Source organism: Lissotriton vulgaris, chromosome 1_1, assembly GCF_964263255.1.
Source record: "Lissotriton vulgaris chromosome 1_1, aLisVul1.2, whole genome shotgun sequence".
Lineage (NCBI taxonomy): Eukaryota > Metazoa > Chordata > Amphibia > Caudata > Salamandridae > Lissotriton > Lissotriton vulgaris.
The window spans coordinates 1,103,332,054-1,103,357,553 of NC_141685.1; the positions used below are offsets into that span (position 1 = coordinate 1,103,332,054).

Sequence of the window (25,500 nt, forward strand, 5' to 3'; positions counted from 1 at the left end):
CACTGAAGACTGAGAAGTTTGGTATCAAACTTTTCAGCACATTAAACCCGCACTGATGCCAGTGTCAGATTTAATGTAAAATGCACCAGAGGGCATCTTAGAGATGCCCCCTGAAACCTAACGTACAATCCACGTCTGCGCTGAGATGCTGCCTAGGCTGCCACACAGCAGACATGTTGCTGGACCCCTGGATGGAGAGCCCCCTGCTCTCCTGGGCCTGCGACAATACACATTGGGGGGGAGGTGCTAGGTCTCCTCCCCCAGGATGGGCAGGGGGAAGCTTCAAAGGCCTGCTGCCTCTGTGATCTTCTCCAGACTATTTGCTCCATCCAGCAACTGGCTGGAAGACTGGCGGGGAACCCTACGTCAGGAAGGGGGGGGGTGCCAGCCTGTGCCAACCCACCTCCTCAGGTGGAAGAGGTGAGGTGAAGCACGACCCCGGGCTCCGGCCATCTTGAGGATGGGGAGCCCTGCCCAATCACAGCTAGGCTCCTGCCACCCTCCCACCAGAGAGGAGCAGACTAGGGGGTGTACCCCCCCCAGGACAGGGACCTATTGGTCCCTGCCCTTGCCCTACCTGTAATGCCCTAAAATTCAGTATTTAGGGGCTCCCTGAACCTTCCTTCCTCAGATCTCGAAAAGAAAGGAAGAAAGAAAGAGGATCAAGAAGAAGACCCGCCGTGCAGCTGCTAACACAGGACGACACCAACTGACTTGGCCCCAGCCCTACCGGCTTGTTGATCCTGGAACCTGCCCCTCCTTAATTCAGGCGACTCCTGCGGACAGCAACCTTGAGACCCCCGGAGGACCTGCCTGCCTTGAACCTCTTAAAGACTTGGACTCCCATAAGCAGAGGCTCTGCTTCAACAACCATACCCCTGGTGCAGCCAGGAAGCACAAGACCAACCCAATCTGCATCCACTGAGCCCAGCCCGTGCCCGAGTGATCCAAGACCACGACGACGTCTCCCCGGTGACTGGGACCCAAAGTCCAGTGTCCAAAGACCCTCCTCGACGAACCAGACGATGCCTGCAGCCTCAGAACCAGGGACCCCTCCAACCTCGACCAGTTGAGGGTAAGATTTCCCGACACCCAAAGACACCCCTGCCGCCCCCTGTACCTCCCTTTGGGGTTCCTACCTCTTCTCCCGGATCCCAACTTACATCTCGAAGTGGTGGTCGCACCTGAAGAATCACCGTCCCCGAGTCCGCAGCCTTTGCTCCCTTTTTGCCTTTCCCGTTGAATAACATTGAGCGCCTGAAGGCTCAAAAGCACCCTGCACCCAGCTGCCCGAGTGCCTCTGGCCGTGCACCCTGTGTCCTATCCTACTTCCCCATTTGCCCTGAGCAAGTGACCAGGAGCCCAGCTCCCACAGCCGAGTGGCCTGCTAGCCAACAGCCACCAACCGAAGGCCCCCTACCTCTCATTGGATAACATTGGGCCTTACTACCGCTGCACCCGGCTGCCCCTGTGCCGCTGAAGGTGTACCAACTGTACCTTCCTGACCCTGGGGGACCCCTGAGTCTATTCCCAGAATCTTAACTTCACTGTTCGAGTCCTCACCTGGAAACTGATAACTCACCTTCCTGCCATAGGATAACATTGACTGGTTTGACTCGAAAAATCTTCAAAGTGCGAAGTTTTGAAACTCTAAAATATTCCTATAAAATCAGCTGAATACCGAATTCCGAAGTACTCTCCTGTGATCATGCGAGAAGCCAGTACTGTATCTTGCAGCCCAGTACTGAACCGCAAAAGTAATCCGAACCGGGTTTGCTATTAACCTGTATTTTCTCCATAGGAATCCATTGTCTGCTTTTCTATGAAATTTTTTCTGTCTACTTTTGAAAACTTGAAATATTCTTTAAAAATCGTACTTATTACTGAAACGTAATTACTGTCTTAAGTCGAGATCCCAGTGCTGGTCCTAGGAGCCCAGTACTGGATTACAAAAGTAACAAGAACATACTTTACCTGCAACCTGAATTTTCTCCCATTAGATAACATTGTTAGATTCTCACTGAAAAGTTTCTGAGTGTGAACTTTTAAAATACCTTTTTATTCCTTAAAAATCATCGCAATAACCAAAACGTTTTAACTAAACTGTTTTCAGCTTAGACCTCAGGACTGAATCTAGGATCCAGTCCTGGAATTACAAAAGTAATTTACAAAGTAATCAACTGCATGTTTTGTAGAAAAACCAATTGAGCTCAATGTTAGATTGTGTTTAGAATTGTGTTGTCTACTGTAACCCCTGTACCTGTTGTGTTTACAAAGTTATTTCCTTTCTGCAAAGCAATTACCTGAGATCACTCGTAACTGAGAAAAGTATATTTTGATACCTGTTGTTTCTAAAAATAAAAGAACTATATCTTTTGATATTAAAACAATTGGCCTGGAGTTCAGTCCTTGAGTGTGTGAAACCTTTTGCTAGCTGAGTGTGTACAACAAATGCTTTACACTGTCCTCTGGTACTGCCTTACTGCTCGACCAAGCAACCACTTTTGAGAGTAAGGTCAGCCCTGACTTTAACCTCTGTTATACCTCTGGGATTGGTGGCCTCTATACACACTGTACCTTACTTTGGTCCAGTATATATACAGCCACTTTCTCACAATCGTGAACGAGATAAAAGTTTCGCTGGAATGTTGATTTTGCTCGCTCCCGGTCGCCAACTTGATGTTGAGGACCACGAGCAAGCAAAAAATGCCTGCTACGCGTTTTTGCACTGTGCGACATGCAATTCGCGTAGCGCATGGTAGCACAAACTGCGCACGTTCCACGAGTGTAGCGTAGTCCTACGCCCAGGATTACTCTTGCTCACTATACACATTTTTTGGTTGTAAGCTTTTTAGTCACCATTATTCTCCTTTTTCTCTCAAGGCTCTCAACTCTTGCTAAATAGTCATCACGGCTGATATGTTCTAAGTACACTTTGGTATACTGAATTGTCAGTGTTTCTGCTGCGCAGTTGCGCATTTCGACTCTTGATGCCCTGCGCACATGCGCAATTAATACCTTTTTAGTGTTTCCAATACTTGCGTTTTGTGCATGCACTATTGCCGTCTAATGAGCATAGCGTGTACCTCATTAGTTGATAGAGTATTCGTTTGTTGAAGACAATACAACATTTTTTGTTCGCATACTCTGATATTTTAGAATTGTCTATGCCTGCTTGGAGGCGATGCATAACATCTTTTCATCCTTAGTGGGTTCCATTTCAAGATGTCTGCCTCAAGTTTATACAGATATCGGCCTTCTAGATGAATTTGACAGTCCTTTCTCGCTTTTCATTAGTGAGTAGTGCTTACTTAGACGTGCATCTCAGGTAGAGCTTTTGTGCAATTATCGGAAGCGGGTTGAAACATAGGATTTTTGCTATTAAGGTAAAGCCACCCATTGTTTTAATCTTTGAGTTGGGCTCTTAGTTAGATCGTTCTGGGCAAGTAATTTGATAACATTTTTGGTTTACTTTCTTTTGGTTTTAGACTTTGGTGTACATGTTACTGAATGAGGCAGACCGGTAGTGATTTATTGACAGGCCTGCCGGCTCCCATCAAACCAGGAATAACTGTAAGTGGCATTACAACAGTTTTATCTGTAGCGTATTCCATTGGCCACTATCCTGACTAACGTGGTACCTTGGTCCTGTATAGGCATCGTAATTGACTTTTAGAGTGAATTTGTTGCCCTTGTTCTGTTTGAACTTCTCCTGCTGCTCAGTAAATCCATTGACTTGGTTATTCTTCTGCAGTGGTTCTCATCTTAAAGTGGTGTACCTGTGGTTTTAGTTCTATCAATTTCTTGATGCACATTTTGGATATCTGATTCTTTGACTTTCACGCTTTTCTTTTTTTGATTGATGCATGTCCTAAAAATTTTTGGGGCCTCTTTTCTTCTTTTTTCCTTTGACGTACTATTTTGCAGCAATGTATTAATTACAACAACAAAAATAGTCTATAGTACCCTTAGTTAAGAGTATTATGTTCTCTCCTTTTTTCAGATGTTGAAATTTATAGGTGCTCCATAATTGTAATTGTCCTGATGATGACCTGCTAAATGATAATTGTCGAAACGCCGTTGATGCCTTCCTTTGGCAAAAGAATCAAAGGAAGCATTGCATGTTTTTTGTTGTTTGTGATTGTATAACACTATCTATAATCTTTTTCTGTTTGTTTGCCATTATATGTTTACAACTAAGCTTGTCTTAGTTATTGATATATGTTTGTGTAACTCTTGGAGGACCTTTCTGTTTTGTTGTGTACTTTTACAAAATTCACTTGTACTAAAGAAAAATCATTATCTTTTTGCTATAACTTGTAAAGGGTGTTGTTTCGTTATTTATGTATTTTGATTATCGTGCAAAATCATTATTGTTTTTCATTTTTTGTTTGTGTATCCGAACCATTGTAGCATATATATATTACCAAGGAAATAAGGGCATTCCGCAACAAACAGGAAGAACTAGTAGTGACACAAGAATGAAATTTACTGAGAGGATCATGCATAGTAATACTCAAGAGTCTATAGAAACAAGTAATAGAGCTGATGTATGAAGTTCACTGAGGAATTGTAGCCAGCAAATGAGCGCTATGCAAGAGACTCTGGTTTCCAAAACTTGATGACACGGTACAGCAAAGTTGCCAAAACTCAACAACTACACAACATCCCTTAACAATATCTGACCTACCTGAGAACTTGTGGGAGTGTGTAGCTGTTGACTTTTTGGCCCCCTCACCCCTGACAAATATCTCTCAGTATTGATGGATGAATACTCTTATTTTCTTTTGGTCAACGTGTTGTCCTCCATTGGGGTTGAGAAAGTAATCTGTTCACTAGATGACGTATTTGCAATGTTGGGACTCCCAAAAACACTGAAATCAGACAACGGCCCACCATTCCCCAGCAAAGAGTGCAAAGGTTTTCTAAAGAACTTAGACATTGAACACCGCTGTATCACACCGCTGTGGCCCCAAGCTAATTGAATCATTAAGGGATTCATGAGCAACTTGAAAAGAACTCTACAGAGGGCCACAGCTGAAGGAATAACGATCGAGCAGGCCTTGTGTCAAGGCCTGCATGTCTATAGAGCCGCACACAACTTGACCACAGGAGAAAGTCCTGTAACTCTCCTGTTCAGACAAGCACTCAGGACCAAAAAATCCAGAGTGGACTGCCAAGCAAGAAGTGGATGCCCTCCAGATCCTGTCCATTGACAAGGAGAAGAAAGAAAGAATGAAGACGTACCCCGAGACAAAGTGTTGGGTGCAGGAGGCCATGCCCAACCTGGGAGACTGGGTGGTGGTTAAACAACAACAGAAGGCGGATACTCCATATGACCCTGAGCCATTTCAGGTGCCTCAATAAAAAGGATTATAACAAACATGAAAAGGAAGCATGGTCACAGCGACCTGCAGTGGGAAATCCATCACCTGGAATGTGTCCCATTTCAAGCAGATTATGACTCCACCTTCAAGGGTGAGTGGCCTGACGGTGTCTCGCGTCACACTGGACTCTCTTCATGACACAATCAATGCATGAAGAGATTCCAATCTGCCAACACACCAAGTGGGTGTGACCACTCAGTTGGGTCGACAAGTGAGCCAACTGAGGCAACTGATTGATCAGATGTAAGTGCTGTAGCAGAGGTTGAGATGGTGTTTTAAAAGGGTGAAGATGTAGGATTTGGCACTGGGACCGCGACTGGAAGTGGATGAGCCTCGGAAAAGGGAAGGACCCCGAGGGTAGGGGGAGGAGTCAAAAGTACCTAATTCCTAGAAGGGGTACGAGAACGAAATGGAAGGTAGTCTTTACCAAGCTCAGCTGAGGAATAAAGGTTCTGGCAGTTAAACACTTACAGGTGTCCCTGTTGTCTTTGGGTTCACGGCGAAAGACACCACATCCCTGTATGCATCCTTGGTATACATCGTCTCTGCCTGCATGCTGGTAAAAAGTTTGTGCTAAGATTGAGGCAGGTCCGGTGAAATGGCCTTGTCTCCTCCCTGGAGCTGTTGTTTACAAAGGGAACCCACAGTAGTCAAATTTTCCAGGACACCCACATATTTTGCAATCTCTGTGTTTGTTTTTATTTTCTCAAGCATCTCCTCAACCTGGGAGCCAAAAAGATGATACTTGATAGTGGGAGGTTGAGGAGGTGCTGCTGGACCTCAGGTTTTAACCTCAGAATGCAAAGAAAAGTGTACCACCTGAGGAGGACGCTGGTGTTGATGCCTCAGGAGGCTGTGTCTACTGCATCATGCACACAGCGAATGGAGGCTTTCAAGATGGTTTGCCCTCAGACACTACTGTAGGAGAGTAGGGTCTGCAATCCTATGATCACCCAGATCTTTTGCTTTTGTTTCACTGGTTTACGACTTTCTCTGGCTGTGGGCCTGCCAATCAGACCCACAGCCTGGCTGTTCTCTTTCTAAATTACGATATGTACCCTAGGTGCATTTACCAATTGGTACTGGGCCACCTTATCAGACCCCGTAACGCAGGGCATAGGTGTACCCAGGGCCGCCAGGGGCTGCAGCATGTATTATGCCACCCCTGGCTGGCCTCCTAAATTTGACACAACTGGCTGCATGACAGCTGGGGCAAAGTCGTGTAATCACCCTTTGCTTTAGGCATAGTAGCTCTATATCTAACCATACAATGGACACCGAGTTCCTATCAGTCACTCCTATGGCAGGCCTTGACAATCCTGAAGGCAGAGTGCGTGGGCTCGTGTGAACTAGGTTCTGGCCCGAGCCGAGCCCGGTTGCAGCTTGCGGAATCAAGACCCAATGGCTGTTCCATGATAACGCGTACCACATCGGTAACTTCGGTGTCGCGTTATCAAGGCATGTCGAGTAAGGTGTCATACGAATCGGGATGCTGCCCCCTCACCAATTCTGGCGACGAGGTTAGCATTCCGCCCTTCTAGAGGGACACGACATGTACGTAACTGTGAACCCCGGTTAAAGTTAACTAGAGCCTCAGCTCCACAAAATGGATGCTGCCACCACAGACACGAGTCTGACCTCCTGCTGCTGGGAGTCCTTCCAGCGAGGAGAGCTTGGACAAAGGGTTTCCTGTCGAGGGCGGTGTTCGCACCGTCCCAGACAGGGTTTGTGTATTCTGGGTAGGTAGGGCTTTTGCGAGAAGGTGACTGCGGAGTGGCACCCCGGTGCTCACTACGCATCTGCCGGTTAGAACCAGTTCCAGGGGCACCAGCCCTGGCCTGGGGAAAGTCCGGCAGGGGAGAGGGGTGTAACTACCCCCCTTCCTGGTCCCACCCTTAGGGCAGGACCTAGTCATGTACCCACCCCTTTCTTTAGAATAAAGGCCGGAGCGGGGACCCTTCCAAATTAGATCATCTTTGAGTCAAGAACTACTTTCTACGAAAGGACATTCGAGACTCTTCTCAAGATTTCTCCCTTGTGACTAAGGAGTAGTCACCCTGCATCAGCGGGCACCATCTAAGAACTCTGCGGTTTGCTGTAAGTCCTTCCTCAAGGAATCCGACGGCCCAGCTCGACGAGAACCGGCTTCCCTGGCACCTCTGACCTCTACCCACGTCATCAGCTCAGCTGTGATCTGTGGGTGCGACGAGCCCTCGAGGGACCGGCCATCATCAGAACCTGCACGCTCTTAACCAGCACGACCATCGAAGCAATTCTCTGGTGAGTACTCTGGGGTCCGAGAAGCCCCGACCCTGAGCCGTTCCAGCACCGAAGTGCAGTCTCCCAGCATCTCCACGATCTGCGTGGGGCCCTTCTGCTCGCTGCTCAGCACGTTGTCCGGTCACTAGCCGCTGGCTTGTGCCCTTCCTTGACGACGACCGACAAACAACTCTGCTGGTCTGGTTGCTCCAGATCGGCCCTTGCTCCCTTTTCCGAGAGGAGCACCCCGGACCCTCCTGGTCCATTCAAGACGCCATCTTAGGCCTACCACGTGGCCCTGAGATCTGCCAAGGCTTGTTGCCCCAATCCTGGGCCCAGCGACGCCGACAGCATCATCCTTCGTGGGACAGCTCGCACCTCCATCCTGGTCGCCGACAACGCCTCCTGGTCCGTGAGACTGCAGAGCCTAGCGTCGCCCACTCACCTGGTCGAGGTGACGGCCAACCGGTGCCCTCCTGGTACCCTCTGACTACTGGCTAGTAGTACGAACTTGGTCCCCTCTGCTTTCAGGTATCATCGATCTCTGATCCAGGCTTGGATCTCTACGAACTATTCATCACTGGTCGCCGGCCAGCAACTCCTTTTCTTCCGGCTCCTGGCTCGTCAGCGAAGACCCCCGACGCCTGTAAGACTTGTGCAGCCGCAGCCCTCGTGGCTAGGTAACTTCGGCATTTCGGTGCCTGCATAGCCTCCTTACTCTAGGGTCCTGAGTCCCTCGCTTCCGACTTGCCTTATCGGGTCCGCCCGAGACCACTAAACTTCCCGTGTCTTCGGACACTTGTTTTAATTGTGCACTTGAAGTATTTTCCTAAGAGATTTGGTTTGTGCTTAGTACCCTGTCCTCATAAAGAGTACAGGGCTGTTGTGATTCTTAAATAAATATACCGTTTATTTTCATAACACTTGTGTGGTGTCCTTTCACTGGGTGTTCAAGGGATACATGTGTGGTAAACAGCTGGCTTAACACGCCCTCTCGAGTCTTTAGCCTTAGACTGCTCGTATCCACGCTACTAGGATAGCTGGTCTATAGGTTGACTTACAACCAATCATCATAAGGGTCGTTTGGAACGATACATAGCGGTCGCTAGAATAGCGAACGCTGCATATCGGGCCAACTTCTCACATTGGTGGGCAGCGGTTGGGATTTGAGCTTGCTGTTGTTTTACCACACGTATCCTAAGAATATCTTGTTGAAAGATCACATAAGTACTGTTAGTACATATAACTAAGCTTAGAATACTCTGAGTTCTACTGAACCAGCTGTTGCAGCTCCTCAAGGCCTAGCACACCTTGGCTGCAACTCTTAGCAAGGGATCAGTAGGTAAACACATAGTGTAGGTAGGTGCATCACTTACACCACACTAGAAACAGTATGTCGGACAAAGGAGGAAACTCTGAGTCTCCTCTTGTGTCAGTTGACCCTCCACAGGTCATCCCTTCAAGATATACTGTGCTGAGCTTCAAGGAGTTAAGACAAGTGTGTCACTCCAGGAAGATCAAGCAGGGGTCTAACCCCACAACGTCCTTTCTGATTGGTCTCTTGGAGACTTATGATGCCAGAAAAGCTGAGACCCTTCCCAGCTCTTCTAATCCAGAAGGAGACATGCCTCCCCTCGAGGGAACCAGAGACGATCCTGACCTCATCCACCTCGCAACTGAGAACGAAGATGTGGAGGATGATGAGGATGAGGATCCCTCTGGGGATGAGGCAGATAAGGGACAGGTAGAAGTCGTTAGACTAAGCAGGTCCAACTTAAGCAAGCATGACAGTGGTACTGGGGGACCCCCGGGGCCACTATCAGGTCAGCTTAACATTGGGAATGGACGAGCCCGATCTCTGTCAAGAGACTCTGGCAGATCCCTTCAAACCAATGGCTCTCACAACTCTTCTCAAAGAGGGATGACGTCCCCTCAGAAGAGAGTGTACGAAGCTAAGGAAAGGGCAGCTAATCTGAGGATTGAAAGGGAAGAACTTGCCCTGGCCAAAGAGAGGCTTGCCTTTGCTAGAGAGCAACAGTTAAGTGGGGCAGTCCCCACTGGTGGCAGCATTATACCTAGCAATAGGGAAAGGAGTTTTGATACGAAACACCTTGGTAAGATAGTGCCCCCCTTTAAACAAGGGGACGACATCCACAAATGGATTACTGCTTTGGAGAGGGCCTGCACTGTGCAAGGTGTTCCCCAGAGTCAGTGGGCAGCTATCTTGTGGCTCTCCTTTGAAGGTAAAGGAAGAGACAAGCTCCTCACCACAAGGGTAGAGGATGCTAATAATTACCACGTCTTGAAGAATACACTCGTCGAAGGGTTTGGCCTAACCACGGAGCAGTACAGGGTGCTGTTCCGGGATACCCAGAAAACGCAGTCTCAAGATTGGTCTGACTTTGTCGATTGTGCCACTAAGGCTTTTGAAGGCTGGTTGCTGGGCAGTAAGGTTACTGATTACGAAGGATTGTATAATTTGATGATGAGAGAGCAAATTTTAAACAATTGTCAGAACCAAGTGTTGCATCAGCATCTTGTCGACTCGGATCTGACCTCTCCCCAAGAATTGGGAAAGAAGGCAGACAGATGGGTTCGTACAAGAGTTAAACAGAACCAGGGCCAGAATCAAGGTGGTCAGAAGAAAGCAGACCAGAAGGGTAAAGATTCTAAGGGGGAACAAAATGACCAGAAGTCTTCGACAGGTCCCCAACAACCCAAAGAGGGTGGGGGTCAGGCTCCCCAAAAGAAGAAAGAAGGCCAATCCAAAAGATGGTGCCAGTACTGCAAAAGTAAATCTCACTGGTTTAGTGAGTGCACCAAGAAAGGAGGAGGGCAGACTCCTGCCACTGCAGCCCCTAAGGCACCTGTGCCCCCTAGTACAGCCAGCAGTGGTAGTGCACCTCCCAAGGGTTTAGTAGGGTTAACCCTGGGTTCTGAGGGGCGTGACAACTTAGTTGGCACACTCACTCAGGCTGTCCTTGTCAGTACAGGGGATGTGGATATGTCCCCTGACGTAAGTCCCAATACTTTGGGCAAATACAGACAGACGCCTTTCATAAATGGAAAAATGGCTCAGGCCTATAGGGACACTTGTGCCAGTGTCACCATGGTGACACCTAACTTTGTGGACCCTGGACAGATCATGCCAGGTACAGAATTCCTGGTGACCAATGCAAGCAATGTCACTACCAATCACAGTATGGCAATTGTAGCTTTCTCCTGGGGAGGGGTAACTGGCCAAAAGAAGGTTGTAGTTAGTTCAGACCTCCCAGTGGACTGTTTGTTGGGCAAAGATTTGGAGTCATCACAATGGTCAGAAGTGGAGCACCGGACTCACATGGAAATGTTAGGCTTGCCAGCACATGTGTTCGCTGTGACCAGGTCACAGGTCAGGAAATGCCCCACTGAACAGGTGCTGGATCCTGGAACAACGGACCAGACACCTCCCAAGAAAAAGAGCGGTAGGGTTAAGGCTGCGCCTTCCCCCTTGCCCCAGGTCGTGGATCAAGTCTCAGAGGAGGCTGACCTACAGGAATTGAGGGAAGCTGAGCCTAGGGAGTTCGAACTTGATCAAGTTGAATTCTTGGGTTCAGGGGGACCCTCAAGGGAAGATCTGGGGAAGGACCAGTTAGACTGCCCTTCTCTTGAACCCCTCAGACAGCAGGCTGCTGCTGAGGCTGCTGGGAACGCCACAGGTACCCACAAGGTATACTGGGAAGATGGACTCCTGTACACTGAGTCAAGAGACCCCAAGCCTGGCATGACCAGGAGGCTGGTTGTACCCTTGTCTCAGCGTGGTTTCCTACTTACCTTGGCCCACGAGATTCCCTTAGCAGGTCACTTAGGCCAGACAAAAACGTGGGACAGGCTTGTCTCACACTTTCACTGGCCTCATATGAACGAAGATACAAAGGAGTTTTGCCGCTCCTGTGTCACTTGCCAAGCCAGTGGTAAGTCAGGTGGCACGACAAAGGCCCCCCTTATACCAATGCCTGTGGTGGGGGTGCCCTTTGAACGGGTGGGGATCGACATCGTCGGTCCCATGGAACCACCAACAGCATCAGGGCACAAGTTTATACTGGTGGCAGTGGATCATGCCACCAGGTATCCTGAAGCTATTCCCCTTAGGACCACTACAGCACCTGTTGTGGCAAGAGCCCTAGTTGGAGTATTCTCCGGAGTGGGCTTCCCTAAGGAGGTCGTCTCCGACAGAGCTGCAAACTTTATGTCGAGCTACTTAACTGCTATGTGGAAGGAATGTGGTGTCAACTACAAGTTCACTACACCCTATCATCCACAATGCAATGGGCTTGTTGAGAGATTCAACAGGACCCTCAAAGGGATGATTCATGGACTACCTGAAAAGCTTCGGCGTAGATGGGACGTCCTGATCCCCTGCCTTTTATTCGCTTACAGAGAAGTCCCACAGAAGGGGGTTGGCTACAGCCCTTTTGAACTTTTGTACGGGCATCCTGTGAGAGGACCCCTATGTTTGGTGAAGGAAGGATGGGAGAGACCTCTCAAAAAGCCTGCAGCCAACATAGTGGACTATGTGCTTGGCCTCCGCTCGCGGATGGCTGAATACATGGAGAAGGCATCTGAAAACCTTAAGGCCAGCCAAGAACTCCAAAAAGCTTGGCATGACCAAAAGGCTGTCTTGACTGTTTACCAGCCCGGACAGAAGGTGTGGGTGTTGGAGCCAGTGGCCCCAGCAGCACTCAAGGACAAATGGTCCGGGCCCTACACCATCCTGGAGAAAAAGGGAGAGGTCACCTACCTGGTCGACCTGGGAACTCCCCGGAGCCCCCACAGGGTGCTTCATGTCAACAGGCTCAAGGCATATGTCGACAGGAAGGACATGAGTTTGCTCATGGCCCTAGATGAGGGACAGGAAGAGGAGAGTGACCCTCTCCCCGACCTGCTCACTCAGAATCCTGACGATGGATCGGTCGATGGTGTTGTCTTTTGTGGCAGCCTCTCCGAACATCAACAGAAAGACTGTAAACAGGTTCTTCAGTCTTTCAGACATATGTTCTCTCTAACACCCAGTCAGACCGATTGGTGCACCCATGAGGTTGACACTGGTGACAGCTTGCCCGTCAAGAGTAAAATCTACCGGCAGCCTGATCACGTTAGAGACTGCATCAAGAGTGAAGTGCAGAAAATGTTGGAGCTGGGAGTCATTGAACCCTCGGATAGCCCTTGGGCTAGTCCCGTAGTTCTAGTGCCGAAACCTCACACCCAGGGCGGTAAGAAAGAGATGAGGTTCTGCGTAGACTACAGGGGTCTCAATGCAGTCACTAAGACTGACGCCCACCCAATACCAAGGGCAGACGAGCTTATCGATAGATTGGCTTCGGCCAACTACCTAAGTACATTTGACCTGACAGCTGGGTATTGGCAAATCAGGTTAGCTGAGGACGCCAAGCCTAAGACCGCATTTTCTACCCCTGGTGGGCATTATCAGTTCGTGGTGATGCCCTTTGGTCTGAAAAATGCACCTGCCACCTTCCAAAGGTTGGTGAATCAAGTCCTTACTGGGCTGGATGACTTCTGTGCGGCGTATCTAGACGATATTGCTGTCTTTAGCTCCACCTGGGAGGATCACCTGGTCCACCTGCGGAAAGCGTTAGAGGCTCTGCAAGCAGCAGGCCTCACTATCAAGGCCACCAAGTGCCAGATAGGGCAGACACAGGTTGTATACCTGGGCCACCTTGTAGGTGGAGGCCAGGTTCAGCCACTGGAGAGCAAAATACAGTCAATCAGGGACTGGGCTCCTCCAACCACCCAGACTCAGGTTCGAGCTTTCTTGGGCCTGACTGGATACTACCGGAAGTTTGTCAGGAACTATGGTTCCATCGTGACACCATTAAACGAACTGACAAGCAAGAAAATGCCAAAGAAGGTTCAGTGGACAGCGAGCTGTCAAAAAGCATTCGATGACCTAAAGCAGGCCATGTGCACGGCGCCTATCCTTAAGAGTCCGGACTACTCCAAACCATTCATTGTCCAAACAGATGCTTCTGAGTTGGGTGTGGGAGCTGTTCTTTCTCAACTGAATTTTGATGGTCAAGACCAGCCCATTGCTTTTATAAGCAGAAGGCTGACCCCTAGAGAGAAGAATTGGTCAGCTATTGAGAGGGAGGCCTTTGCTGTGGTTTGGGCCCTGAAGAAGCTGAGGCCATACTTGTTTGGCACTCACTTCAAGATTCAGACCGACCATAAGCCCCTCTTATGGCTAAATCAGATGAAGGGTGAAAACCCCAAACTGCTTAGGTGGTCCATTTCCCTACAGGGGATGGACTTTACAGTGGAACATAGACCTGGTACTGATCATGGCAATGCCGATGGGCTCTCCAGATATTTCCACTTAGAACAAGAAGACTCACCTGGTCAAGGTTAGCTTATTGTTCCGACGTTTGGGGGGGGGGGTCATGTAGGAGAGTAGGGTCTGCAATCCTATGATCACCCAGATTTTTTGCTTTTGTTTCACTGGTTTACGACTTTCTCTGGCTGTGGGCCTGCCAATCAGACCCACAGCCTGGCTGTTCTCTTTCTAAATTACGATATGTACCCTAGGTGCATTTACCAATTGGTACTGGGCCACCTTATCAGACCCCGTAACGCAGGGCATAGGTGTACCCAGGGCCGCCAGGGGCTGCAGCATGTATTATGCCACCCCTGGCTGGCCTCCTAAATTTGACACAACTGGCTGCATGACAGCTGGGGCAAAGTCGTGTAATCACCCTTTGCTTTAGGTATAGTAGCTCTATATCTAACCATACAATGGACACCCGAGTTCCTAACAGTCACTCCTATGGCAGGCCTTGACAATCCTGAAGGCAGAGTGCGTGGGCTCCTGTGAACTAGGTTCTGGCCTGAGCCGAGCCCGGTTGCAGCTTGCGGAATCAAGACCCAATGGCTGTTCCATGATAACGCGTACCACATCGGTAACTTCGGTGTCGCGTTATCAAGGCATGTCGAGTAAGGTGTCATACGAATCGGGATGCTGCCCCCTCACCAATTCTGGCGACGAGGTTAGCATTCCGCCCTTCTAGAGGGACACGACATGTACGTAACTGTGAACCCCGGTTAAAGTTAACTAAAGCCTCAGCTCCACAAAATGGATGCTGCCACCACAGACACGAGTCTGACCTCCTGCTGCTGGGAGTCCTTCCAGCGAGGAGAGCTTGGACAAAGGGTTTCCTGTCGAGGGCGGTGTTCGCACCGTCCCAGACAGGGTTTGTGTATTCTGGGTAGGTAGGGCTTTTGCGAGAAGGTGACTACGGAGTGGCACCCCGGTGCTCACTACGCATCTGCCGGTTAGAACCAGTTCCAGGGGCACCAGCCCTGGCCTGGGGAAAGTCCGGCAGGGGAGAGGGGTGTAACTATCCCCCTTCCTGGTCCCACCCTTAGAGCAGGACCTAGTCATGTACCCACCCCTTTCTTTAGAATAAAGGCCGGAGCGGGGACCCTTCCAAATTAGATCATCTTTGAATCAAGAACTACTTCCTACGAAAGGACATTCGAGACTCTTCTCAAGATTTCTCCCTTGTGACTAAGGAGTAGTCACCCTGCATCAGCGGGCACCATCTAAGAACTCTGCGGTTTGCTGTAAGTCCTTCCTCAAGGAATCCGACGGCCCAGCTCGACGAGAACCGGCTTCCCTGGCACCTCTGACCTCTACCCACGTCATCAGCTCAGCTGTGATCTGTGGGTGCGACGAGACCTCGAGGGACCGGCCATCATCAGAACCTGCACGCTCTTAACCAGCACGACCATCGAAGCAATTCTCTGGTGAGTGCTCTGGGGTCCGAGAAGCCCCGACCCTGAGCCGCTCCAGCACCGAAGTGCAGTCTCCCAGCATCTCCACGATCTGCGTGGGGCCCTTCTGCTCGCTGCTCAGCACGTTGTCCGGTCACTAGCCGCTGGCTTGTGCCCTTCCTTGACGACGACCGACAAACAACTCTTCTGGTCTGGTTGCTCCAGATCGGCCCTTGCTCCCTTTTCCGAGAGGAGCACCCCGGACCCTCCTGGTCCATTCAAGACGCCATCTTAGGCCTACCACGTGGCCCTGAGATCTGCCAAGGCTTGTGGCCCCAATCCTGGGCCCAGCGACGCCGACAGCATCATCCTTCGTGGGACAGCTCGCACCTCCATCCTGGTCGCCGACAACGCCTCCTGGTCCGTGAGACTGCAGAGCCTAGCGTCGCCCACTCACCTGGTTGAGGTGACGGCCAACCGGTGCCCTCCTGGTACCCTCTGACTACTGGCTAGTAGTACGAACTTGGTCCCCTCTGCTTTCAGGTATCATCGATCTCTGATCCAGGCTTGGATCTCTACGAACTATTCATCACTGGTCGCCGGCCAGCAACTCCTTTTCTTCCGGCTCCTGGCTCGTCAGCGAAGACCCCCGACGCCTGTAAGACTTGTGCAGCCGCAGCCCTCGTGGCTAGGTAACTTCGGCATTTCGGTGCCTGCATAGCCTCCTTACTCTAGGGTCCTGAGTCCCTCGCTTCCGACTTGCCTTATCGGGTCCGCCCGAGACCACTAAACTTCCCGTGTCTTCGGACACTTGTTTTAATTGTGCACTTGAAGTATTTTCCTAAGAGATTTGGTTTGTGCTTAGTACCCTGTCCTCATAAAGAGTACAGGGCTGTTATGATTCTTAAATAAATATACCGTTTATTTTCATAACACTTGTGTGGTGTCCTTTCACTGGGTGTTCAAGGGATACATGTGTGGTAAACAGCTGGCTTAACACGCCCTCTCGAGTCTTTAGCCTTAGACTGCTCGTATCCACGCTACTAGGATAGCTGGTCTATAGGTTGACTTACAACCAATCATCATAAGGGTCGTTTGGAACGATACATAGCGGTCGCTAGAATAGCGAACGCTGCATATCGGGCCAACTTCTCACAACTACCTCCTTCTTTCTCTTCCTGAAATCCCTTGGGAGATGTATGACATGTTCTTACATCTCCTCTCACTGGTATATCTCATATCTGGAAAGGAACCCGACAGAGTTGCCTATGTGCCAGTGCTTGGATGCCGCAATTGCTACCTTTTTGCCTACTACATTGATCTGTTTACCATCCTCAACAGGTGACAGGACATCACCCGTGACATGAAGGAAGGCCTTCCAGCAGGCAGTGTGGACTACCAAAGGGTCAGGGAGACCTGGCTGTTGATGTGTATACGGTCACTAGGTGAGGGCTTTTTTTTCACACCTACACAGGATTACATTTCCTTTAACTGGGTCCATGAAGTTCTCCTGGGCGAATTTCAGCATGCCCTTGAGCATGGGCAAGAACTGCACTGAATGTTCGGACTTGGACAGAGTCTTCACTAGGAAGTCCTCTCCCTCCTGATTGAGGTGCATGTTGACTTTATGACATGCTGCTGTCCATGACAGTATGATAGGCCATGGTATCATCAGGGAGAGATCTCCTAAGTGCGTAGTGTTCCAAGTCAGGATCAACAGGGCGATCAATATTATAGTATTCCAGGGGTCATCAGTAGGACCTGGGTCTAAGGGCTGGGTATATGGGTTGATAGGATGGTATGGACAACTTTGATATTTTAAACATCTGTTTATTGAAACAAATATACTTATTCTAGTATACTTTGGGTACTTTGTGCTAGAGTAGGAACATTAATTTCTTACAATAACTTAGAACCTAATTTGAGATTTTGATCATGCCATGTTTTTATATTTTTATTATATGCGCAATTATTGTTGGGATAGTGCTGAAGAGACACGTTATCTAAATCCACAAAGCCCTAATTGTGTTATTCATGCAGAAATACTGCTCAAAAGTGACGAGGAGATGAGGCGAGATGGGGTACAGTTGGAATTTGCATTGATGTAAGGGAAGGAGCCAGGTGATTTAGTATACTGGGATGGATGCTATAGCTGACATGCTCCCTGTCCACCTGCAGGCTGTTAATGGACTCTTGTGCGAAGGATCCTGTAGTTTACCTACACATCGCATTGGTGGCTGAAAAATAAAATACCAAAGACTGTTTGAAACAAATCTTGCAGGTACATTTAATGTCGATTGGTAGAAAAGTAATGTGGTCTGTCTGTTTTTCCGAGGAAAATATGTTGTTTACAGTAAGTGGCAAAAGGAAATAAATATCAGTTTGAAGAAATCGTCAGCAGTGGCTGTGCTTTTGAGCTATCGATGAAAGTGACTTGTTGCATGCAGTGCCCACAGTCACTTTCAGAAACAGTGAGCTCCCACTTGCAGGTGAAGTATTGGTGATAAGCTGATGGCATTGGCATCTAAATATCAAAGCAGTCTTACCCATTTGGATCTGCTGCTTCTACCAGCTGCTCCGCCTTCCAGAACCAGCTCTCCGGAAACTCGGTCCTGGGGAAGATGTCTTCATCATCTAGATATCCTTCTTCAACGTTTCCTGGAAGAATAAAATAAAAATTGGTCAAGAAAAGACTGAACCGCAAACATCAGATTCGTTCTCTTTTTTTCCATGTAGTTAATGATGTCTCTCTTTTTATAGGGCGAGGTGTTCAGATTCAAGTACTTGTCAGATGAAGTAAGGCTTTCATCTTTCAGAGACTGGTTGGAAAAAGTAGGACTTTCCACTAGAACGTGATGCGTGTGTGAAACTGTAAATATCATGTATTCACTCTATAGAGGTGGCCTAGTCTTTAAAGTGTTAGCTGACGGTTCATTGAAACAGGAGTTCTAATACTGTTTTTTCAAGTAAGCCAGATTGTGAAGTTGTGGGCAAATCTCTCTGTTCCTCCTTCGAAATTGGGATTTTGTGATAGCCAATAAACTCTCTGGGCCTCATTTATGAGGCCCCTTGCACCATCAAAACATTACTTTTTGTGGCGTTCCGTGGCGCAGAAGCCTGCATGATATTTATCAGGCAGGACTAAGCCACTTTTTTTCTGCTTAATGCTGCCTGATAAATATCAGCCCCTTTAAAGCAGGGTTCTGCGTTAAAGGGGCGTGCAATGAGTGTTGCTGGGGCGTTCCCAGCAAAATCGATGGCCTTTTGACACTGCCCCAGATTTACAAGAAATGATGAATCTGAGGCAGTGCAAAAAGCTTACGCCTCCCCAGGGGAGGCGTAAGGGAGGCACAACGGGGAGAAATATCTTTATTTCTCTTCGTTTTTCCTTTTTCTATGTGTGCTGCATTCTGCAGCAGATGTTGAAAGAGGAAAAGCCTCTTGTGATTATTTTTGTGCAGAGAGGTTTCCATTCCAGGACAAAAATAATCATCCCCGCAAGGCAGGCACCCTGCCACCATGGTGCAAAGGTTCCTGCGTTGGGGCTCGGCAGCCCACTGTGCGCCGGAACAGTGGAAAAGGACAGGAATGCGCCATATCTTATAGATACGGTGCATTCCTGCCCTTTTCTTTTGCCGTAGGGATGCGAAGCAGGAAGGCCGGCTGCGCTGCCCTACGGAAAAACCTCATAATTGAGGCCCTCTGTAACAAGAATACTTGGGGCCTCATTTATGAGGCCCCTTGTGCCATCGGAACGTCACTTTTTGTGCCGTTCTGTGGTGCAGAAGCCTGCGTGATATTTATCAGGCAGCACTAAGCCACTTATTTTGGCTTAATGCTGCCTGATAAATATCTGTCCCTTTAACACAGTGTTCTGCGTTAAAGGGGCGTGCAATGGGTGTTGCTGGGGGCGTTCCCTGCAACATCCATGGCCTTTTGACACTGCCCCAGGTTTACGAGAAACCGTAAATCTGAGGCAGTGCCAAAAGCTTACGCCTCCCCAGGGGAGGCGTAAGGGAAGCACAACTGGGAGAAATATCTTTATTTCTCCTCATTTTAGGTCGAGACTGGCGTAGGCTGCGCACATGCGCAGTCTCGCCAGCGAGACTTAATGTCTCAGAATAGCAAGGGCAAACCCCGCCCCTCTTCTCCATTGGCTGGCATCCTAAACGGCGGCCAGCCATTGGAGAAGAGGTCTCTGTGACGTTCTCTTTTTGCTGTAAGCCCCGTCCTTTTCGGATTGAGGGGCGTGTTTTTTTCGTTTCTTTCTCTCCTCTCCTCCAGCCAATGGAGAAGAGGGGAGAAAGAAAAACACACCCCCAGTCTGAAAAGGACGGGGCTTAGAGATGGCGAGCACTTGTTTACCTTCCATTTCTTAGTTCTTTACACTGCTTCTATCAGATAGGGTCCATAGTATGGCTCTTTCTCGTCATGAATAGATCTCCTTTTTCAACATGGCCGACAGTATTGAAGCACATCTATGGTTACAACATTAGATTGGCCGTGTTTGCGGCGCACCATATAGAGATTTATTGGTTTTATTCCCGCATGAGCAGTGTTCTTTCATTCGGTTCATTTTATACCATCACCCTTCAGTTTCATTTTTCCATCACACATGTCCACAATGTAAAAAGAACTGTATCGTCCATTTCTTAATACTTAGAGTGGGACATATTTTCTCTTTCCAAATATTGTTCTTGGTACTCCTCTAAGATGGCCGACAGTGTTGTCAGAAGTCAGCGTCCCGTCACGTGACTGGCCGTGATTTGTTGCACAGAGATTTGAGATTTAAGTAGTCTCTGATCTCGTGCCCACTCACAGTTCGCTTTACAAGTTAGGAGACAGTCGCAGAATTTTGTATGACATTACAGGTACGTTACCATGAGCTCACGTTAGCCTGGGTCATTCTGCGTGGTGCTGTGTGTACAATTATGTTATTTTCGTTGGCAGGTTTTCGTTTATCGAGTTGGCAGTCAGGTATTTTCCGTTCTTCATCTAACACTCTTTTGGGTTTGTGTGGTACCTTTCTAGTCTTGACATTTGGTCATTGCAATTACCCATAGGATTGGGCAGCATTTTGTGCGGTAGTTTGTGACTCTCACTTCATCCGGTTTTCTGTATGTTGCCATTAAGTGTAAGTTTAACATAGCACCATTCAAGATGTGTACACCGGGGATCCCACCCATTCTCTTTAAAGCTGTGTTTTTCACGCACACATGGGTTTCATCTCTTGCAGAGTTCCAGTAACCAATTTTGCACAGAGGATCGGTTTCTTCTTTTCTTCTATCCCGGGGACAGCTTGATCCCCATAGCTTCACTTTAGTTCAGATGGTGGCTTTCTGGTCTTACAGAGTTTACTTTCCTGCTTGCAATGTGGGTGCCATCAGATATCAATGGCTTTACTTGTACACATCCACCAGTGCCACATCCACCACCGCCACATCCACCACCACCACCACATCCACCTCCACCACCACATCCACCACCACATCCACCACCACATCCACCACCACCACCACATCCACCACCACATCCACCATAACCACATCCACCATAACCACATCCACCACCACCACATCCACCACCACCACATCCACCACCAACACATCCACCACCAACACATCCACCACCACATCCACCACCACCACATCCACCACCACCACATCCACCACCACCACATCCACCACATCCACCACCACATCCACCACATCCATCACCACATCCACCACCATCACATCCACCACCACTACATTCACCACCACCACATCCACCACCACCACCACATCCACCACCACCACATCCACACCACCACATCCACCACCACAACCACATCCCCCACCACCACATCCAACACCACCACATCCAACACATCCACCACCACATCCACCAGATCCACCACCACCACATCTATGTGTGTGTGGCTCAATGTGTGTGTGTGGGTGCAAATGCAATAGGTCTCACATTTGCGAGAGATTAAGCTATTGGCATTGTAAATGACAATGCCATTTATTTTTCTGTTTTCAAAACCAACACATAAATAAAAACTTTGTCATTTACAATGCCAATAGCTCTAACTTTTGCAAAGGTGAGAATGTTGCATTGTAAATGCTTGTTCCTTTTTCTATGTGTGCTGCAGAATGCAGCACACATAGAAAGAGGAAAAGCCTCTTGTGATTATTTTGGTACAGAGAGGTTTCCTTTCCTGTACAAAAATAATCATCCCCGCAAGGCAGGCACCCTTGCACCATTGTGCAAAGGTGCCTGCGTTGGCGCTCGGCAGCCAACTGTGCGCCTGCTAGGGGAAAAGGACAGGAATGTGCTGTATCTTATAGATACAGCGCATTCCTGTCCTTTTCTTTACCGTAGGGAAGCGCAGCAGAAAGGCCTGCTGTGCTGACGTTCGGTAACCTCATAAATGAGGCCCTTGGCATTTTGACGTACAAAGAGCTTCGAGCGGTATTATTATTATTTTTATTATTATTGTTCTTAATATTATTATTATTATAATTATTTTTATTATATCAGGTATTTTTACCCTCAGTGATAGTAATGGCACAGTTAAATGCCACTTTTTGCCAAGGCTAGTTCACCCATGCCTTATCCACCCATATTTTACTGATAATTCGCAAAAGTCCATGGACTCATTCACACCTTCTGAGGTCGCCCGGATGTATCGAGCTCGCGCCACACTGCTGTTCCCCAAGTTGTTTCTTTTCACATCATCTTCACAGCACCTTCTCTCAGTGTCCTTGGCCTTTGCATCTGAAATGGTAAAACAAGGCGTTTGTCAGCATGTTTATTCCACTGAAATACACAAATGATATCTTGAAACTGAGGCGGAGATAAAACGCTTGAGTCTCCAATGTCCGTGCCGTAATTTTGATCCTTTCAGGGTTTTTTAAATTATAAAACCTTGAATTATTACTTGACATGCCAGAAGACTGCCAGGCTACAAGAGGAAGAGAAGGTGGTAGCACTCTAGAAGGGATCTTTTCTTTCAATATAAAATAGACATACTTCAGTAGCCTTCACACCATGGCTGGCACTGAAATGCAGACCTTGTGTGGTCATGTTCATATTGGGGCACTTTTTATATGGGAGAAAGTGACGCACCGGTGCGCAATGGGCTTGTAAATATTACCCTTTTTTTATTTATTACATTGTTTTGAGCATGTTGGAACTAAGTTATATAGGGATGCTGTAGATATAACATTAAAAAACATATCAGAGATGGAGAAAGCATATAGACAAGAAAGGTCAAGACAAGTAATAGAGGTTATAAATGACGTCTGCCAAAGGGCTTTTCTGATCACGTCACAGGCTAAAAAAGACCCTGGGGCATATTTACAAAGTAATGACACAGTGAAGTGCTGCAAGCAATTTAGCAGCTCCGCGCTGCTTCATTCAGAAAATGCAAGGATGCGCTGTGTTCACAAGAATACAGCGCACCCTCATGTTTTCCCTTACACCAACTCTAAAAACGATGTCTAGCGCTAACGCATACACCCTTGCGTCATGGTGCAAGGGTGCCTGCATTGCAGTGCTGAATGTTTATGTGCAGCATTGGGCACCTTCCTGCATTTAAGCAAAAATTAAAAGTGATTTGCTCTTTCTATGTGTGCTGCAGAATGCACCACACATAGGAAGGTCAAACAACAAGGAGAAAAAAAGTATTTCTCCTCGTTGCGCCCATCTAACGCCTGATTCTCAATGGCGTTAGTGTTTGGTGCTGCCTCAAATTTACACATCCTCGTAAATCTTCGGCAATGTCAAAAAGCAATGGGTGTGTGGTGTAACGCCAACAGCAACACCCATTGCATGCAAAGAGATGCGTGTAAAGGGGTCGTATTCACAAGGTCATGAGAATCCATGCAGGGTGGCTTCGGATGGCCTTGTAAATATGGGCCAGCACAGCACCACCTGAGGGTCAAATACAAGTGACCCCTCAATGGCTCTAGGGACTTGTAAATGTGTACCCCCAGTCCTCTCCTCAACAAGCCAGCAAAAGTATTTGCACTACTAAGCGTTCATGAAATGCTTTAGATGTATCTTAACAGAGGTGCTTCTATTCAAACTCTTTAGCATTTCTGAGTTGTTAATATTGATACTCTTTACATTAGGTTTTTTCAATGTTGCTAACGTGTCTGTCGTTTTATTGAATTCTTACCAAAACGTATTTGCCATTGCCTATTATTTCTCCTTTGTAGACCATTATCAGTGCTGCCAAAGAGTCTGTTTATCCATTAGACCCACTGGAGCTGGCAGTATTGGTTAAACCAGGTTATGCACTACCACTGTACATTTAACTAGACATGGGCTGAGACTATAACAACTACACTTGGTTTGTCAACAGGTAGGCCCAGATGTGCATCCTGTACTCGTGCATTGGAGCTCAATGAGGAGGCCTAAAAAGGGTGAACCAGAAGTGGTCTTGCTTGTGTTCCTCTCTACGGGGCACCTGGCCTGGTGGTTTATGCTAGATGGATCCCACTGGAGCAGGACCAAGGCTAATATCCACATGGCTGTTCTTTGTCAGGAATGCTATAAAGAGTAAAGAACAATGGGTAAAATTGCAGTCCCAGTTGTTGCGAGTGGTTGAGATTAGTGCAAGAATTCCCCCCATCACTGTTTTTAGTTTTCTACATCAATGACAGGTTACCATCAGTAGGACCTGCCACCGGCAGGGTAGACTAGTTATATGTGGTTTCTGTGGGTTATACTGAATTTGACTGTCACTGCCAGGCTATACCTGGTAAAGGCTATTGCTCAAGGATTGACTAGCTACTTGTAGAAAAGTGGATTATTATGCGGTGTGATTTTGAGACCTATCATGTAATAATGCCACAATCGTTATCAGGACCAGTTAGTTTCATCTGAAAAACGTTAGGTCAGCACTGGGCAGCTGTGTTGCAGAGCAGTCAAACTTCTTGACATAACTGTTAATAAGAAAAGAAATGACACAATAAAAATCCAACACCAATTTATAAAAATGTATTGTATTTATAGCTTTAAATAGACACCAGAACAACACAAATCTACCGGAGGGAACCAAGATATGTTTTTTTTCAAAGAAACAATACATGACTGCTTTTTCACTCAAGGCAATTTTGCAATCACTGCATGACAAGCAAGTTGAAAACAGGTACTCTTGGACAGGCCAACTCAGATAGGGACCAGTCACAGGAAACAAACAGGTCCAGGGAAACAGTTACCTGTCACTCTCAGTAGTCTTCAGTTCGTTTCTGAATCCTTAGGTTAGACTGATATTAAAATCAATGTCAGTAGTCCTGATGGAAGGGATTCAGGATGTTAAAGTATATTATTTATGCTGGTGATGTAGTGCTGAGCTGTGGGTTTCTTTGAGTCATTCCTTTTTGCCACAAACTTGAGAGGTCACTTTGGACCCAAGGGCATGCTCTCCCATGATGATTGGATGAAGTCCAGCACAGTTCTTGTTGCCCCTGGTCAACTGGTCTCTGGTTTCCAGCACTACCAATGGTTTCCTTTGGAAGCCAACATTTCCTTTGAGTACAGGCACTTGAGTAGACTCTTAAATTCCCTATGGGTCCAGAGAACTTGGGGGCACTTTGTGGGGGTCAGGACTCAGTCTCCCAGGATGCACTTCAACATACAGTGGCGGTCAGGAATGACTGCCCTACTTTTTTGAGGCCTACATTCTGTGAGTTCATGCATTAGATAGGGATTAGTAGGCTCTCTGTCCCAGGTCCCCTCCCCTAGATCCTCAGTGTGTTTATGATATATGTTACAGTCAGTCGACTGTGGATCTCTTTCTTAGACCCTTTCCCCTTTTCGTCTTTCTCCCCCCCTCTATTCCTGCCATTTACCGAAATTTCGCACACTAAGACACCACTTGATCTAGACATCATGGCAGAAAGTACTGGTTTGGCCTTTGATGATAGAATGGCCCAATTTCTACAGATTCAAAAGAGACAATTGATGGACGGAATGCTGGAGATTGCATACATTCACCCCAGTCACAAGTATCTGGGTTTAATCCATCATTCTATTACCCACCACACCACCCCAGTTTGGACCTAGCCATATGCAAATCAGTCCTGATCCTGTT

The 25,500-nt window shown here is 47.9% G+C and overlaps 1 protein-coding gene across 2 annotated transcripts in view; it reads right to left on the bottom strand.

Annotated features, from left to right (window-relative positions):
* The window catches only part of LOC147748681 (A.superbus venom factor 1-like), a 1,130,076-nt gene that overhangs the window by 656,775 nt on the left and 447,801 nt on the right, over positions 1-25,500 (bottom strand). For both annotated transcript variants that reach the window (XM_086963555.1, XM_086963554.1), the window contains exons 17-18: positions 22,065-22,175; positions 17,960-18,071 (exon numbers count right to left, since the gene is read on the bottom strand). In XM_086963555.1, the coding sequence (XP_086819681.1) occupies positions 17,960-18,071; positions 22,065-22,175 (223 nt within the window). The remainder of the gene's footprint in view (positions 1-17,959; positions 18,072-22,064; positions 22,176-25,500) is intronic.